The sequence below is a fragment of the Acomys russatus genome, chromosome 5 (assembly GCF_903995435.1).
Source record: "Acomys russatus chromosome 5, mAcoRus1.1, whole genome shotgun sequence".
Lineage (NCBI taxonomy): Eukaryota > Metazoa > Chordata > Mammalia > Rodentia > Muridae > Acomys > Acomys russatus.
In genome coordinates this window covers 708,138-725,872 of record NC_067141.1, presented here as the reverse complement: position 1 = coordinate 725,872, position 17,735 = coordinate 708,138, and the positions used below count along the sequence as shown (strand labels likewise).

The 17,735-nt window shown below is 42.2% G+C and overlaps 1 protein-coding gene across 1 annotated transcript; it reads right to left on the bottom strand.

Moving 5' to 3' along the window:
* Positions 1 to 745: 745 nt before the first annotated feature.
* On the bottom strand, positions 746 to 10,456 carry Anks4b (ankyrin repeat and sterile alpha motif domain containing 4B). The gene is made up of 2 exons (XM_051145147.1): positions 10,238 to 10,456; positions 746 to 1,960 (listed from the first exon to the last, which is right to left on the bottom strand). Exons 1-2 carry the CDS (start codon positions 10,399 to 10,401, stop codon positions 865 to 867), a joined length of 1,260 nt encoding a protein of 419 aa, XP_051001104.1. The 5' UTR covers positions 10,402 to 10,456; the 3' UTR covers positions 746 to 864.
* Between the last annotated feature and the right edge of the window lie 7,279 nt (positions 10,457 to 17,735).

Genomic DNA, 17,735 nt, shown 5'->3' with positions numbered 1-17,735 from the left:
ATAAACATCACCTGCTCTCTCACAAGTCTTTTCTCATCCCCCACTTTTGATCTAAACAGAAAACATGTTTATCTCTCCATCTCCCCCTTGCTATTAAATAAAATAAGCTATAAACAACAAAACTCTGCAGACAGAGTGGCTCAAACAACAGAAATTTATTTTTCACATCTCAGGAAGCCAAAAGTCCAAACTGTTGTCATGTTTGATTTCCCTGGGGTGGCGGGGGCTCTCTCCTTGGTTGATTGATAGCTGCCTTCCTGATGTCCTCTTTTTTCCATGTGTGAGCACACCCTTGATGTAGCTTCCTTGTCTTTTAAGTCATATGGAACTAAGAGCCTGCCCTTCTAGCCTCATTGAACCTTAATCACATCTTTAATGCACTATGTCCAGAAACACTCACTTAGGGGCCAGGACTTCAGTTATAATTCAGTTAGAATGTTAGAATTCAGTCCAAAAGAGGCACCCAACGTTTTCTTTCTTCCAGCCCCTACCTGCTCCACTGTCATCATTCTCAGACAGGAATGTTATAAAACCAACCCTGTTTTGTAAACATCTCCTGAAGGATTAGATCCATCCATTTAAGTTGGGTTTGGGCCTCCAGACCAGTGAGAGCCTTTAGTCTACACAGACACAAAGTCAGGAAGAGAAACATCATTTTCCTGTTCCAAGGTCTCCTAACCTTTCTCACTGACAGTTTACTAGGATACTGAATATCTCCCAGAGTCTGGGCCTCTGTTTTGGGGGGGGGCCTTTAAAACCCTAACACCTATGCCCAGTGGTCTGTCAGGGTTCCTTGTATGGCACTTCCAGGGGAACTGAGCATGACTCCCACGCTCAGGCCACCCTGTTAACCAATGCCCTCCATCAGAGGCTGGTGTCGACCAGCTGCCCAGGCTGACAAAGCACCTGCTTCCTTTTGTCTATGGCATTAAGGACTTTCTTTCTGGGGCCCAGCTGCATGTGGATATTCTGAAGGTCTTCATCAGAGCAAAGCAGCAGAGCTTCTAGATCAATCTGCTCTCGCATGAAAATGGGAAGGAATTCCTCCAGGTGCTGAGACCGCAAGAACACTTCTAGCGGAGTGGCGTCGGCTGCATCTTCCTCCCATTCTACTTCTTCCTCATCCCAAGGAAGATCACCCACAGTGCTATTCACCTCTGTCTCCTCCTCCTCCTCCTCCTCCTCCTCTTCATCAACTGCTGCTGCTCCTTGTCTTTGGAAAAACTCACTGGGCATTTTAAGCCCCAACTGCCTCTTGCTGTCTGAGATGTCCTCAAGATCCAATACTCTGTTCCTTCTGAAAACAATACTTCCTAGACCTGGACGGTTGAGAATAGACTCGTGCTGTGTATCACTTGCCTCCTCTGCAGAGAAATGGAGCTTCTCTTTGAACTCCTCTGAAAATGAGCCCTCGTCCTCCTCTCTGAATACTTCCATCACCGGCCTCTGCCCATTTCTGCCATCCTTCCCCACCTGCTCTGCTGTGTCTTTGTTCTTCTTAAATTTTATCTTGAAGGTGTCTTTAATGCCTTTAGACAGTGACCCAAATCCACCAGCAGAAGCGTTTGAAAGGGATGACCTGGAGAAGGTACCACGGGAAGAAGAAATAGTCCCAGAGTCCTCCTTGCTATAGGTGCGTGCCATCTTGTCTTGGTGCTTCTCTTGAAGTCGCTCACACTCTTTCATCTGTCTCCTGGCATTCTTCAGAGCCTGCTCTTTCAGTCTTGTGACCTTCCTGGGGTTCGTGGTGTTCTGTACTGTGGCAGCCTTATCCAGGAGAGCAACACATTCTTTCTGCTCCCTGCCGGCAGCAGCATCCAGTGGAGACTTCAAGTCATTATCCAGGGCAAAGATGTTGGCACCAAAGTTGACTAGGAATGAGATGCAGTGGGTGTGGCCATTGGAGGCTGCATAATGTAGAGGAGTGTTTCCCCAGATGTCACACTTATCAGGGTCTCCACTAGAGAAGGAAATACAAAAGTGCATGGTAAGGTTTTTTTATTTTTTTTTTTTCACTAAACATAAGTTCTATAAAGAAAAACAAAAACAACCAGCAAACACATGTTTATCCTGATTTGACATTGATGTATGACGGCTACTGAGTTTAGCTGTGTCACAGCCAGATACCAGATGGCCAGGAGTAGAAACAGCCATCCCCACCCTATGCCTCCCTTTTAGAAGCAAGAAAAGCTTCCCAAAAAACTTTCTAACAGAGCCATTTTCATATCACATTGGCCAGAGTTGGACCACGTGACTGACTAAGAGAAAGGAAATATATTATTGTGCCTGATTCTAATTGAGCTCGGTTAGAAGTTTTCCTGAGGCCAAGAATAATATCATCCAATGACATACTGATAAAGTTTTTATTTTCTTTTTCTTTTTTGTTTTTGTTTGTTTGTTTGTTTTTGTTTTTCGAGTTTTGTTTTCTCTGTGTAGCCTTGGCTGTCCTGGACTCGCTTTGTAGACCAGGCTGGTCTCAAACTCACAGAGATCCACCTGCCTCTGCCTCCTGAGTGCTGGGATTAGAGGCATGCGACACCACACTCGGCCCCATGCTAGTAAAGTTTTAACAATGGGCTCATTTGTGGGGAAAAAAATCAAAGGCCTAATTTATAGCTTTACAATGGTGTAAATCTACCCATCTTGAACATTTTCCTGTTACCATATCACCTCACTGGATGCAGAGATTGGAAGACACATGCATTAATAGACTATTTTATCTCCACCATAGCAGTATCATGGACGTGTATAACTTCAGAACATATACACATAACAATGAACCAACTGTGAAGTGATGGATTTCAAGCGCTATATCGTAATAAATTTTGTCCAATTATAAGTTGATAGGATTTCAATAATTTCTTTGTGTAATAGCCTTTCAATTGTCCCGACAACTTACCACTATTCTCTGAGAACTTAGAGAGAGCTGATTCTAGCCAACACTTCAGCCCTGATGAGAGTCAAATGTGGAAAACAAAACAAAAATCAACCAGGGAAAAAAGGGGGTTTCTATCTCCTGCGAGGCCTTGAGATGCAAGTACAGATTCTACTGAAGGACAGGAGGGAGATTAGTTGAAAAACCTCTCAGCACTGATGGTGGGAAGGCTGAAACAAAACCAGAAAAGATCCATACCCTTGTGAAGGACGATGGTGTAGTAATTCTGCTTTGAGCAGGGGTTTTTTTGTTTTTGTTTTTGGTTTTGGTTTTGTTTTTGTTTTTGTTTTGTTTTTTTACCCAAATATAGTCAGAAGCAGCCGATGCAGCAGATTACCTATGATTTTCCAAGCTGCAGAATTTGGAGCCCACCCCAAACTTACTGAATCAGAACCTACGGCTTGATAAGATCGTCAGGTGATTCACAGGCTCCCTATGCTAATGTGGCACAACCAGGATCCTATAATTTGATGACTCAGACTTGGGTCTCCTCCCTGTCAACCCTGGTTGTTTCAGTTATGAACCAATCATCATCATAGGAGTAAAGTAAGACTTTTGGATGGTGCAATTGTTTTAAAGGATGATAACAGGCAACACGCTTTTATTTTTCTTTTTATAGTGCCTCATAGGTGTCTTCCAAATGTTCTACCATGGAGCTTTACCTCCAGCCCAACAGGCAGCATCCCTGGGATCAGGCCTGTCTTGTGTTTAACCATCTGTGTCTAATAAAAGTCTTACATGAATGTAACCCAGCCTGTCCACTTAACCAGGCACAAGTCTTCTATCTTAACTATTTATTGAGAATAATAATAATAATAATGATGCCTTTGATAGGTTTTTGTGTGACTTTAAACACATATATAACATAGAACAGTGCTGGTGAACTGCACATATTCTATATACATTACTATCATTTCTCTACATTCATATTCATCTTTTCTCATAGCCATTTGGTAAATTTCTACCACTAAAACACTCATGGGGTTTTTAATTGTTAAAACATTTTCCAAAATTAAATCAAATGTGTTTATTTTCTGTGTGTATCTGTTTGGATATGAGTGTGCCACAGTGTTCATATGGAGGTTAGAGGACAACTCGTATTAGTCAGTTCTTTCCTTTTACCACGTGGGACCCAGGGATCAATCTCAAGACATCAGACTTAGTGGAAAATGCCATTACCCATTGAGCCATCTTGCCAGTCATCCATCCACCCATCCACCCATCCATCTATTTATTATTTGTTTATTTCTGAGGCAGCATCTTACTATGTATCTCAGACAGGCTGGCACTCACCATGTGGTCCAAGCTGGCCTCGAACTTTTGGTGAGTCTCTTACAGCAGCTTACCGAGCACCAGGGTTACAGGTGTAAACCACCACACCAGCTTGGTTCATAGTTAAGTATTTACAGTGTCATTTTATTTATCAAGTACCTATTCTGTATTTACCCAGTTAGTTAATTTTCCCGAGGGAAAGCCTGCATTTTTTTTCTCCTTTTTTCATCTGTAGTTTTTAGCCAAAAACTCAAAATCAGCACAGAGAAGACACAGAACTGACAAAAACATAGTTTGTTTTCTCAACAAAGACTAAGAAAAGCTCAGGCACCTAGAAACTGCAGTAGTGGTGCAGCCCTGCCTATGCCCTAACCAGGCAGAAACAGTATTGCCACATCCATGTTTCAAATCGAGGTTGATATCCATAATTTCATGGAATTTTTTTTTTAAATGTTGGCTCACTCTTAAAAGAAAAGCACAGTGAAGTCCAAGAAAAGCCCATTGTGGACTATATCCCGCCACAGGCTGGCCACCTGTTTCACACAGAGAACAGCACGGGCACAGACAACGGCAAATATCACATGGCGTATTTGAAAAACCCAGAGTGTACATCAGTGTGACCAGATAGCATGGGTCATGGGTAAGGAATGGGAAAAGGAAGGAAAGAAAATGAAACTGAATCTAAGGAAAGCAAACGTTAAATAATGCCGCTCTGTCAGGCAGCCTCTGCTAAGAGGGTTCTAGTCAGAAATCCCAATTTAATTATTTTGGATCAAAGGACACCCTTCCTCCCAGCCTTGGCACAATCGAATCTTTGGAGAGCACAGCTCTTCATCCCCAAACACGTGATTTCACTCTTTATTTACTTAACTGAATACCGTTTTAAAAGGACCCCTTAAGTACCCTAGACATCAAAGGGGGCCTGGAAAACAGCCAAAATGTGACTATGACATAAACAAAAACCATGCTGATTAAATTTGCTGAATTATCCTTGGATTGCATAAGCTAATGAAGGAATTTCTGGGTGGGGTGAGCTGTAGTGAGAAGGAAGGGGGTGTTAGGTGTTCAGAGTTGGGGTTAGATCCATATATTTCTGGCAGAATGGAGTGAATTTTCTCATCTCAGTGGGTCTTCAGTGATGCTTTAAAGATGCGAGGAAGAAAGCCTGAGATGGGGCAGAGGTGGGGCTTCTTTAGAGAAAATTTCAAATGCAGAATTCCAAATTTACAAATGAAACTGTCAAAAAAATGATCCATGCGTTCCCCTAGTGCGTCTACACCCTAATGGCAACTTTCCAATTGATATAAAAAAAGTTTTTTTTTTTAATTATTGTCAAGTTTCATGAAGTCTTTCTAGATTTAACTCTACTCTTCCCCTGCCTCTCTGTGTCAGTAATGAGTCTATGTAACTAAGGCTGGCTTTCAACTCAGAATCCCCTGGCCTCAGTCTCCTGATTTCTGGGGTTACAGGCATACACCATCATACCTGACTCACGTTTCTCTCTCTCTCTCTCTCTCTCTCTCTCTCTCTCTCTCTCTCTCTCTCTCTCTCTCTCTCTCTCTCTCTCTCTCTCTCTCTCTGTGTGTGTGTGTGTGTGTGTACATGTGTGCATGCTCCAGGACGTATGCATAGAAGGCAAAAGTTAACACTGTTGTCTTCCTCAATTGCTTCTCCGTTTTGATTCTTTTTGAATGAGGGTCTCCCACTAAAACTGGAGCCCCAGAGACCCTCCCTCTCCAGCAATGGGGCTCTAATGCATGTTGCTAAACCCAGTTTTCTGGCTCACATTTCCTCCTAGAACCACCGCATAGCCCTGCCCTGCCCTGACACCTATAAACCACTCCCCATTGTCTCATAGGCTGAATCTAATGCCATTGTCCTATGGATTCTTTGGAATAGATTCAACCTAGCGTTGGCATTTTTCTCAAAAGAGAAACTTTGTGAAGCAATTTTAAAATAAGCCGCATTTGATTGATTTTTAGTAAGCAATCATTTGAGCAATAATTTTTAAAGTGGGCTTGTTGTTGTTGCTAAGTGGGTAATTTGCTTAAATTACAACACTCTAGGCATCTGTTCCACTCTAATTTCTTCTTTTGAAGTTGATTTTGAATATGTGTAAAGCTGTTCTCAGAAAACAGTAATTCTATCGAAAATGTTTTTCTACATAAAAAGGAATTATTTGGACTTATAATAATGAAGGAAATGACAATTAAAACCATACAGTGCCGGTGTTTCCTGTCCAACAGGAAAGGATTGAAAAATAACAGTTGTTTGGTTTCAGAGGGCTCATAGGAAAGAACCAAGCTGGGAACAGCATAGTCGGGCTCAGACTGCTTGGAAGAATATGCTTTAAAAGACTGACAGCAGTGTACCCCTGAATCCACTCCTCTACTTGGAGGGACTTATCCCAAGGAGACGTGAGGCCTTGGACAGAGCGGAATGAACAAAGGTGTCCTGTCAACTCTGTTTATAACAGCCAACCATACACAAGTTAAACCTTCCCTGGCAAAACAAGAAATGAGAAGGAATTAAGTGTCATGAATAAGCAACTAATTGAATAAATTACAGAATCAATTTGCCTGCACCAATGAATGAATGAAGAACATATATATATATATATATATATATATATATATATATACACACACACAAATACATATTTCAAAAATGGAATACTATTTTGCCTTAAAGGATAAGACAATGCTGCATTTGGGAACATGGACGAGCCCAGAGGACATTATGTTCAGTGAAATAAGCTAGGCACAAGAAGACAAATGCCTCCCAATTTCATTTAAATGTAGAATCTAAACAATACGGAACCTATGGAAGTCTCTTGAGTAGATGGTGGTTGGGGGTGGGGAGAGAAGTGTAGTGATTGAGGCTTAAGGAGGCAAAGTGTCCATTAAGGGGGGAAAGTTCAAGCAATGCACTCTACAATGTGATGACTACATGAAAAACAATTACACACTTGAAAATTGTTAAGAGTATATTTTTAAAATATATCCTCATCAAAGATATGATACCTTATACAAGGTATCATATAATTAGCTTGATCCAGTCACTCCATAATGTAGATGTATCTAAAATACCACAGTGTATATCATAAATATAGGCCAGACAGGGACTTGCTGTGAAGTCCAGGATAGCATCAGGCTCATAGTCTTCCTGACTCAAAGTGCTGGGAATATAAGTGTGTGCCATCATCATGCCTGGCTGTGCAATTTTTATTTGTTAATTTAAAATAAATAAGTACATAATGATGAAACCTTTACAATAGAATATAATGTAGTCATGAAAATGGTATACATATCAACTTTTATGGGCAAAGAGATAATAATAAACTGTTACTTTATCAGTATACTTTGTAAGATTGCCTTTTTGAGGAAAAAATGTACTTGCAAATATGGGCAAAAGAAAAAATGGAAGGTATTTATCAGCCAATATTTTGGTATGAATGACTTTGAAATTAGAATTATGTAACAGAGTTTACAGATGTGCTTAAAATAAATATTATACATGTATGTTTTCAATAATATATATTATATATGCATATATTTGTATTTATACTTAAAGTATTAATTGTTAAAATATGAATTGTAAACATACTTGTAATATATATCGCAAAAAAAAACATAAATTTAAAAGCATTGTGAAGGCTGTGGAGATGGGTCAGTGGGTAAATTGCTTGCTGTACAAGCATAAGGCCCTGAGTTCCAATCCCCAGAATTCACATAAAGCCGGATGTGGCAGCTTCTCTATTGGCAGTGCTCCTCTGACAAGATGAGAGGCAGGAACATGAGTCTATGGAGGCTCATGGACCAGCTAGCCTGCGAGCAACAAGAGGCTGTCTCTCAAACACTGTAAAAATGGAGGACTAACACTCAAGGCTGCCCTCTGACCTCCACATGTGCACTGTGGCATGCTGACACCACCCTTCACACAGACACACGCGCACACACACACACACACACACACACACACCTCCACATGTGCACTGTGGCATGCTGATACCACCCTTCACACACACACACACACACACACACACACCTCCACATGTGCACTGTGGCATGCTGACACCACCCTTCACACAGACACACGCGCACGTACACACACACACACGCACACACACACACATTCTCTAAAAATCAACTCAAAAAGTGGCATACAGTTACAGACCTCCAGCTCAGAAATGCAATGACTGTTCAGCATTGGACTTTTCCTCCTCATCTGGAGGCCTCATCTGTCTTCCACTTTGTGAAAGGGATTCCTTATCAATAAAGGGAATCTTCCTTTCTTTTTTTATTTGTTTACCCTTTGTTTTGTCTCTTCTACTATGTGAGGACTCCACCTTTCTCCCTCCCAGAGATGGCAGCAATAAGGAGCCATCTTGGAAGCAGGGACTGGGTCTCTCTAGACACTGAACTTCTGGCCAACTTGATCCTGGACTTCCTAACTGCTCTTAAAACTGTGAGAATAATTCTATCCTCAAGAAGTTACTTCACTTGAGGTGTTCTGTTATCATAGCTCAAGTGCATGCCAACTGATTCAAATCTTCAGTTCTGAGAGCTTACACTCAAAAAAGGTATGAACAAGGATTTGTATAGAAGAATAATCATCACAACACTGCAAACTAGAAAAAAAAGTTCTGTGTCCAACAGGGGGGCATCCTAAGAAGTCGACTTACTGATTATAGAATAATAAGATACCCTTGTGAACCACATGGAAGAAGTATGTGAGATACTTCACTGCTGTAACAAAACAGCTGAGACATTGACTTAAAAGATGAAAGATTTATCTAGACTTAAGTTTTCAGAAGATTCAGTGTAGACTGTGAGCATGCCCTTTCTGACATGTCCCCCAACTCAATGAGGTGCCCTTATCTACAATCTGTCTAATCCAAACACAGATGTTGACCCTCCTCTTCCTTTATTTGTCACATTCAATCACTATCTATTCAGCATCCCACTGTCACTCAAATATCCTGGTGTCTACCCATACCCACGGTCACCGTGTTAGCTCAGTCCACTTTGAATGTTCCTGGACATTCTCGGTGACCACTGTACAAGCCCTGGGAAGAATATTCGTGTGCATAACTATATCTGGTGGCTTCCTTTGTAAATACAGGGTGTGGCTTCCTGGTTCTCTGGACAAGATTCAAGTCCTTAACAGAATTCTCAAGGCTCCTGATGGTCTGGTTTCAATGGCTTAGGCCAGTCCCTGTGCAAATCAGATCCAGCCAAACTCGACACCTTCCATCCTTGGAGTGCACAGTGTGTAGGAGAAAGATGCTTCCTTCAGTGCTTGATCAGATGCTTGCCTTTCTAATGCCAGCTTAATGTCCTCTTTCTTTGAGCAGGCATTGTCACATCTATCACAAGCCACTTGCCTGTCCTTCCTCTCAAATCTGATTGCCACAGTAGGAACCCACACATTTTGTTAATCAGTTCCCTCTGGACAGCACCAAAAGGGAAGGACAAGAATAAGAGGAGGAGGAAAAGAAGGAAAGAGAAAGAGGAAGAGAAGGAAGAAAGGAGGACCTTCCTTCCCCCCACTGTGTGTGTGTGTGTGTGTGTGTGTGTGTGTGTGTGTGTGTGTGTGTGTAGTGTTGGCTAGAAAGAAAACTAATAAAGTAAAGATGGACTGAAGACCCTTTTATAGATTAAAAAGCCAGAAATTCCATTCAAGAACCAGGGGCTTACACCAAAACTGAGTGCTCTTGAAAGATAGATTTTAAAGACACAATTGAAAAAGTAAAATAAAAACCTACCCTAACCAAGGTGAATGACTGAACCAAGTGGAACATTGACCAATAATTTTCAGTACATATAGTTACAATACCCACTCCATCCACCTGGCTGAGTGACTCACACATGGCTGTTTTCACAGGGAAAGAAACCATACCTAGCTCAGTCTTGTCCCTCTCTAAAACCCAACTTAGAGAGTCTAGAAAGAGGCAAACCATCTTGGTGGACTTCTCTGTCTCTGGCTGCTGCTCTGGAGTCCCAGGCTGACCTGACAGAAGTCACTTACCCTCTGCTGCAGATTATTTCTAGGGCCTCAAGGTTGCCATGGTAGGCTGCCAGGAGAGTGGGCGTCATGCCATCTTCATCGGAGAGATTCAGATCACGCTTGGTGGCCTCCTTCAGAAGTTCCAGGTAGCTGTCACTTGCTGCTTGGTGGTAGCGAGTAGACATTTTCTCTGCCTACCAGAGCTTGGTCAGGTGTCTTTGTCTAGGCAGTGCTGGCAGTAGAGCCTTCCAACAGGACTGGTTAATCAGTGACAGTGTGGATCACCCCAGGCCAAAGCTCACGCCAACCTCGCTCCTTGGAAGGCAGCCAGGAGGGCCTACAGCCCTGGACTTGGACCTTTCCCTTTGGGACCAGCCATGACAATGGACATTGAGGCCTGTTGTGTCCATTACGAGGGTGATGAAGCAATTTAATCTTTACTGTGTCCATTAAACAAGTGCCAGATGTGACACTGGTCACCCGGGCACAAGATGCAGGAAAGAATCTCAAAAACTCAGAACTGTTTAAGTTCACAGGCAGGGAAAAGATGTACTATTATTAATAGATTGTGAGACTCTTTTATATATATTCTGTATACAAGTCCTCTGTTAACTATTTGGAACAGAATAAAGGGGAAAACAGATCAACATTTATAGGACTGTAGTTGAAACAGAGTTTAGGAGAACATTAGTGGGTTATATAACACTTAAGTTGCAAATTTTTCTGTAATCAACTTAAAATTAAAAGACTCAAATTCATCAGAAAAGACTCAACTATGTTTTATATTAACAGACAAAGCTAAGACATAAAATTGCCAGAAGACTAAAAGGAAAAATTATATTAACTAAATACTAGTAAAAAAAAAAAAAGTTAGTATAGCTAAACTTGTATCAGACAACAATAACAACAACAAAACCCTAAAATGTTTATATAATGAGAGGGGATACTAATGAGGGAAAGAAAAAATGATTTAAAATGATGGTTTGAATGAGATATCTCTCAGACTGATTGGTCCCCAGTGGAGCCTCTTTGGGAAGGGTTAGAAGGTATGGCCTCATTGAAGACAGAATGCCGCTAGGGTGTGGGCTCCAAGGTTTCAAAGGCCACATGCCATCTGAAGTTAGCCTCCTGCTTATGGTTCAAGATGTAAACTCTCAGCTGGTGCTCCAGTCACCTCTCACTTCTAACCCTCTGGAAGTATAAGCCAGAATAAACTGTTTCTTCTGTGAATTGTTTGGGTGATGGTGTTTTATCACAGAAAAAGAAAAGTAACTAAGACACAGTAGGAAAGACTGTGAAGCTGGCTCAGCAGGCAGAGGCTTTTGCTGCCACGCCTCGAGATCTGAGTTTGATTCCTGGGACCTACATGATGGAGAGAGCCAACTTCTGCCAGTTGGGCTCTGACCTCCACACACAGCATAGCATGTGCACACCCATACACGAATAAACAAACAAATGTAACATATGCCTAATAACATAGCCTCCAAATAGAAAAGGAAATTAAGCAGAATTTAAAGAGAAAAAATAGATATATAACCATAGTGAAATTTCTAATATACTCTAATGTGACAATAAATGTTAGGGGTGATATAAAAGACTTGAATATAATTACCAAGATTTATCCAATAATTACATATAGGATCCTGTACCCAACAAAATTCTGGATGTTTTTACATGAGCACACACACACACAATTTATAAAATAAAAACTGATCAAACAAATTTTTATAGGTAATGTTCTCTGAAGGTGCAAGTAGCAATCTAGGTGCATATATGTGTATATATATTCCCTTGTATATTTTTATACCATTTTCATTTAAAAACTACCACTTACCACGTTTCCTTCCCTCACACACGGTATTTTCCACACTGTTAAAAATAGAAGTCTTTACTAGACTGATGTGCACATGGTCAGTTTATGAAATTGGTGACTGTACATTTCACTTCAGTCTTTTGTTCATGCCAAGTTCATTCCAAGAGAACTTGCCTTTTCCATTGCTTTGTGAGCAGCTGTGGAAGCTGTGCAAGCTACCTGACCTTCCCCCCTTTTGCCATTAAAGTATCTCTCTCTGTGCCTTTTTCTGTCTCTCTTTCTCTGCCTCTCTCCTCTCTTCTTAAAACTAAACTTGTTTCTTATAGCTGAATAATACTGCTCTCCAGGCAGCTTGCATAGTTCCCTTGGGCAAACTTCCTTGTGAGTGTCAGTCTTCCAAGAGGGTGCTATCAGAAGTTGATGCTTATGATAATGAAGAGGAAAGTGAAGAGGATGCAGATGAGAATGAACGCAGAGTATGAAGAAGACAGAGTGAGGGCTGATGAGATGGCTCAGTGGGTAAGGGCACTTGCTGCCAAACCTGGTGACCTGAGTTCGATCCCCAGGACCCACATGGTGGAAAGAGAGAACTGACTCCCTCAAGTTGCCCTCTGACCTCCACAAATATGCCACGACATGTACATGCACACACATACACAATAAGTATTACTAAAGGAAGAAGAGGAGGACAAAGGGGAAGAGAAGGAAGAGGAGGAGGAGATGGAGGAGAAAGGGTGAAAAGAAAAAGTAATCAGAGGAGGAAATTAAAATGGGAAAGTGAGACTTGATACCCTATGAGCATATACAGGGGGAGGAAATCCCCCTCAGGAACAGTCATAGGGGAGGGGAATAATGGGAAAATGGGGGGGGGGGAGGAATGGGAGGACACAAGGGATGGGATAACCATTGAGATGTAACAAGAATAAATTAATGAAAAAAAAATGGGAAAGTGAGAAGTAGGAGAGATGCTTGGCTTCAGCCATTCTTACAACTTGAAGTGAAACTCACCTGTGAATGGCAAAACTTACGTCTTAAATGACGAAGAAGCCCCTGGTACCCTTCTGCCCTTGAGGCTCCACCTCATTTTCACTCAGAGCTGGGGTGAGGTACCCTGCTGAGTCCCCATGTCCTTGTGGATGAACCTGGAGCATGTCACTACTAATTATGCCACCAGCAAACAGTGTGAGAACAGTAAAGACAGAATGAGAACAGTCCCTTACAAAATATAAAGTATGGTTTTATACATTATACGCAGAGAAGCGATCAGTGTGTTTTCTTATTCCCCAGAGGAAATAACATGAATAAGAAATAGAAACGTTTGAAAGGAAATTAAGAGGACAGAAGTTAAAAAAAAAAAGAACACAGACTTGTATATCACACAGACACTAACTCCTTGGCAGGCTTTGCAACAGCAAGCCGCTGTAGATTCTGGGCACATTTGAGTGTCCTGATCTTGTGGAAATGTGGTGTGTTCTCCTGTCCCAACAGTGTCCCACAGGGCTCTGGGGAAGCTGAAGAAGAATATTTCCTATACACACAGTGAAGAGACTTGAGGAGAATGGCAGTGACCTCAGTCACAGCCCTCTTTTCCTTTCCTATTAGAGCCATGCCCGGTCACCACACCTTTTTACACTCTAGTAACACCAGAACAGCTCACCTCAGGCAACTGTCCTGCCTGCCAGTGTCTAGTGCCTCCTGGCTGTCACTGCCCTGTGTCTCCTTAACACTCTGGCGAGGTGGCCTGCTATCCAGAACCAACACCACTGAGTTATTTTATTTGAAAGCTTTCTCCCCAGACACCAGGTTGAACATCTGCCCACCTGCATCAGACAGAGCAACTACTGACCATGGTCGACTGCCACTGTGCTCACACTTTAGCTGCCGTGCCCAGCGCACCAGCAGTTGCCTGACTGTGACAGTGGCTTAAGCTCATCGTGCCCATGTACCATGGAGTCTAGCCCCGGACAAGAGGCACCAGCGGACACACGAAGAATTGACCTAGCATTCTGTCTATGAAGCAGAGTCCCAATGTTCCTGCGCATGGGCGAGAAAGAAAGCAAAGATGAGTAGTTTTTAGTCGTCCAGTCTATCCCAAGATAAAGCAATGCTAGCAAATATAAATCTAATCTCTTTGTTGTCGTGAAAACTTATTCACGGCTAATTGGTTAAATGGGCAGTGTGGCCCAGAAACACATATTTTCAGTAATGAGTTTGGCCTCTGCATCTAAGAGATCTGGTTTCTAAAGCAGACAGAGTTTGTTCTTTGAGTCTATTCAGGACTGATTACTATTCATGACTAATTACAGAAGAAATGGGCTTTGGGTAGGGCAGCACGTCCTGTGAAATAAAGAGAATGAAAGACCGGAGGAGCACACAGCTGTTAACAAGATTACCCCACCTAATGAGGGTCTTATGAATTTTAATGGAGCGAAAACAGTTAAAATAAATAAATAAATAGATGTGATTTAAAGGGATAACAAAAGCACTGCTGTTAGGTGCTAAAAAGCACACGAACCAGGCAAGGGCCAAAAATACCTCACCAGCAGCTTTGTAACGAACTTGGCTTCTGAGAAAACTTGAGAAAAAGATAGGGCCCATGCCTTGCCCAGAAAGTGAACGGTTTTCCTTTTAGAACAGTAATGAAACTTTGAACTATTTGGTGTGGGATTTTCCTTCTCCAAAGAGATTTCAGCATCTCAGCTGCTGATTTAAACATTATACACCCCGTGCAGTGAATGCCATTGGTGATGTATTTCCAGTGCTTTTGAAAACAGACACAAGCAATCAATAAGGAAACATCGTCCTCATTTTTGTTTTATTTTTCTTCTCCAAATAAAAACACTGGTGAAAATATTTAGGTTGGTAAGTTGCTTATTGAAATTGTAATGTCCCTGAAGTATCGATTGGGCTTAATTTAGTCATGTAAGTTTAAAGCCACTGAAAGCCCCGTTTTTCTGCCAGAAAAAATAAAGACAGAATTGTTCTTGTACCATCTGGTTTATATGAGGAATCTCTTGGCATTTCTTAACAGCACATTTTATAAATGCCAAATCCCAGATGGCATACATTGTAACAGTGGGGAGTTTTATAGAGGCTTCAAAAAACAAATCCTTTAAAATTTGAATACTGGCTAGTCTAAGCAAGGGCTATGGATTTAAATTCTAATGAATGAGCTGGCTTTGTTAGCAGGATGCATTTCCTCTTTTTCCCTCATGCTTTTCTCCACCTTCATTTGTCACTGGCCCTATGACCTAGAGATTTTAATCAACAGAATTCTTCTGCCAGTGAGTCACCTGAATAAACCTGAATCCTCACTCAAAACTCCAACTTCTAAATAAACTGCAGGAACAATGGTTATTTAGAAAAAAACAATATTAACTGTCAAATTAGCTCAAGATGGCAGAACACCCACAGGAGAGGTATTCCAATACCATGTAGCAGACCACCAAATACTATCCAAACCGTTAAACTCCCTCGAAGCTGGACTGGGGAAGGCAGGTGAGAGCTCATGCCCGGCACTGTGTTGAAATAAAGCCAGGATGGAGCAGTGGAGGAGACTGCAGGCTCCAAAGTCACAATCTGAGAGGCTGTGAGCTCCCATGTGCTTGAGCAAACTACTTCTCCTGGAGCCTCAGTTTCCTTCTCAATAATGAGAACAACTTTCTGGTTGTTGTTCACGCATTTATTGCCAAGTAATTACTGATTTAATTTCTGTAAAATACTGAGCACTGTGTGGGCTATGTAGTGAGTGCTCACTGAGTATAAATTAGCAACAGAGGTACCCCACCTCCCCGTAAGCCAATCACAGCCCATAGCATTTGCTACAGCATTTTCATTACTCTGCATTTCTCTTCTTGACAACTACTTAGCAAGATATAAAATAAATAAGTATCTTACAGTCACAGGCTTAGATTCCCATTCGGGATTGTGTATGAGTTTTGATAGGGTTCCTGTAATACAGTACCAGAGACTGGGCTGTTTGACAACAGAAAACATTTGTCTCACATTTCTGAAGGCTGAGATCAAGGTTAACGAGAGAAAGCTGCTCTGTGCCCCCTACCTTTGGTTTACAGATTCCCCTTCTGGGCATTATACACACACTTGAGCCCCCAGATGCCCTTGTCCCCTAAAGACATCAGTCGCTGGATTGGGGCTCAATGTAAGAATTCAGTTTAATGTATCACCCCTGTAAAGATTGTGTCTCCAAACACAATAGCATCAAGATGCTGGAGATGACGACTTCATCACGTATTTATCTAGGGGAGGCACATTCAGCCGGTACTCTCAGAAACTAGGGGTTCATCTCAAGGAGCCTACAGATCGTGTTCTAATTCCTGTCTTGATTATTTGTATATCTGTGCCAGCACAAGACCCATGCACTACAGGCTTTCAGAAAAATGTTCTCCTTTCTAGACGCATGAGATCACATGGTTTCCGAGAACTGTTTACTCCTCCCCAGCACTCTGTGTGGCCTGCTGGTGACTCAAGCATGGCTCGCAAAACTTACAGAAGCCCCAAAGAGAAAGGGCTGGATCATCGAGCTACCAGGGAAAGAGGCCTTAACAAAATTCTGCTCCTACTTGAGTATGAGAGGAAACCTCTCTGTGTGTGTGTGTGTGTGTGTGTGAGAGAGAGAGAGAGAGAGAGAGAGAGAGAGAGAGAGAGAGAGAGAGAGAGAGAGAGAGAGAGAGAGAGAGAGAGAGAGAGATGTTTTAAAGGTGATAGAAATGTGAGAAGCAGCTTCTTTGAGCAGAGGGAGAAAAAAGATGCATTGAGATGGAGAGACCGCGTTTCCCAAAGTGTCTGCAGGTCAATAGCCGTGCTGTATGGTTCACAAACAGTTCTGCAGTTGGGCTTGAGCCCGGAAGCCGAGCTGCTCTGCAGAAAAACAAGATACGGGACGTATTCTCAGGTTAGAGTTACACTATTGCAGAACTTGTCATTAAGACGGTTTGGGGTTGGGGTTTTGTTTGTTCGTTTGTTTGTTTGGGTTTGGTTTGGTTTGGTTTGGGGTTTTTTGTACCTGGTAACAATCGGGAACGGGAAAATGAACACGAAGCAATGAAGAAAATGGAGAACCCCCAAACTAAACCAACTAGCACCCACAGAGAACAACGCAACGCCCTCCCTGCCTGTGTCTCACCAGCAGCAGTGAGGACCCTGGCCTCTGTGGGGTGAGCCTCGGCCTTTGGGGGCCAAGCTTACACGCACCTGGCCCACGGGATTCAGAACTTAACGAAGCTGAAAGGACCTGGAGGGGCTGCAGCTGCTACCCAGATGAGCTGGTGGCCCCGCCACAATCCGGCCACAATCCACGTGACCTCCAGAGCCTTCGAAACCAAATGGCCTTGGTTGGTGGTATAAATATAACCCGTGGGTGGTGTGCTTGGGTTGATGGAAGCAGGATTTAAAGATATTATGTAAGCATAATACTAATCCTTAAATTGAAGAAATTTAATAGACTCTGGGTGTTTGGCTTTATGATAAAAAACCGAAGGTCATGGCAATGACCTTTGCCTGAGCTAAGCTTTAACACCTGGGCTGTTCAGCCCCTTTCAGCCCCCACTGTCTTAGGCTCTAATCCTGCTCCGATGTGGCAGTTAGTCAATGGCAGTTTCCATCATTGTGGAAAAAGTCTCCTCACAGCCCACGTCATACATAGATTCTGGCTGGCATCTGGAAGCCTTTAAAAAAATTTTTTTAATT

What these genes read in the sequence shown, in the direction of transcription:
- Anks4b (XM_051145147.1), bottom strand. Translation starts at nt 10,401, where the DNA reads ATGTCTACTCGCTACCACCAAGCAGCAAGTGACAGCTACCTGGAACTT. An exon ending in GAAATAATCTGCAGCAGAGG is followed by an intron (nt 1,961 to 10,237) that starts GTAAGTGACTTC and finishes TTCCTTCTCTAG; the next exon opens with TGGAGACCCTGATAAGTGTG.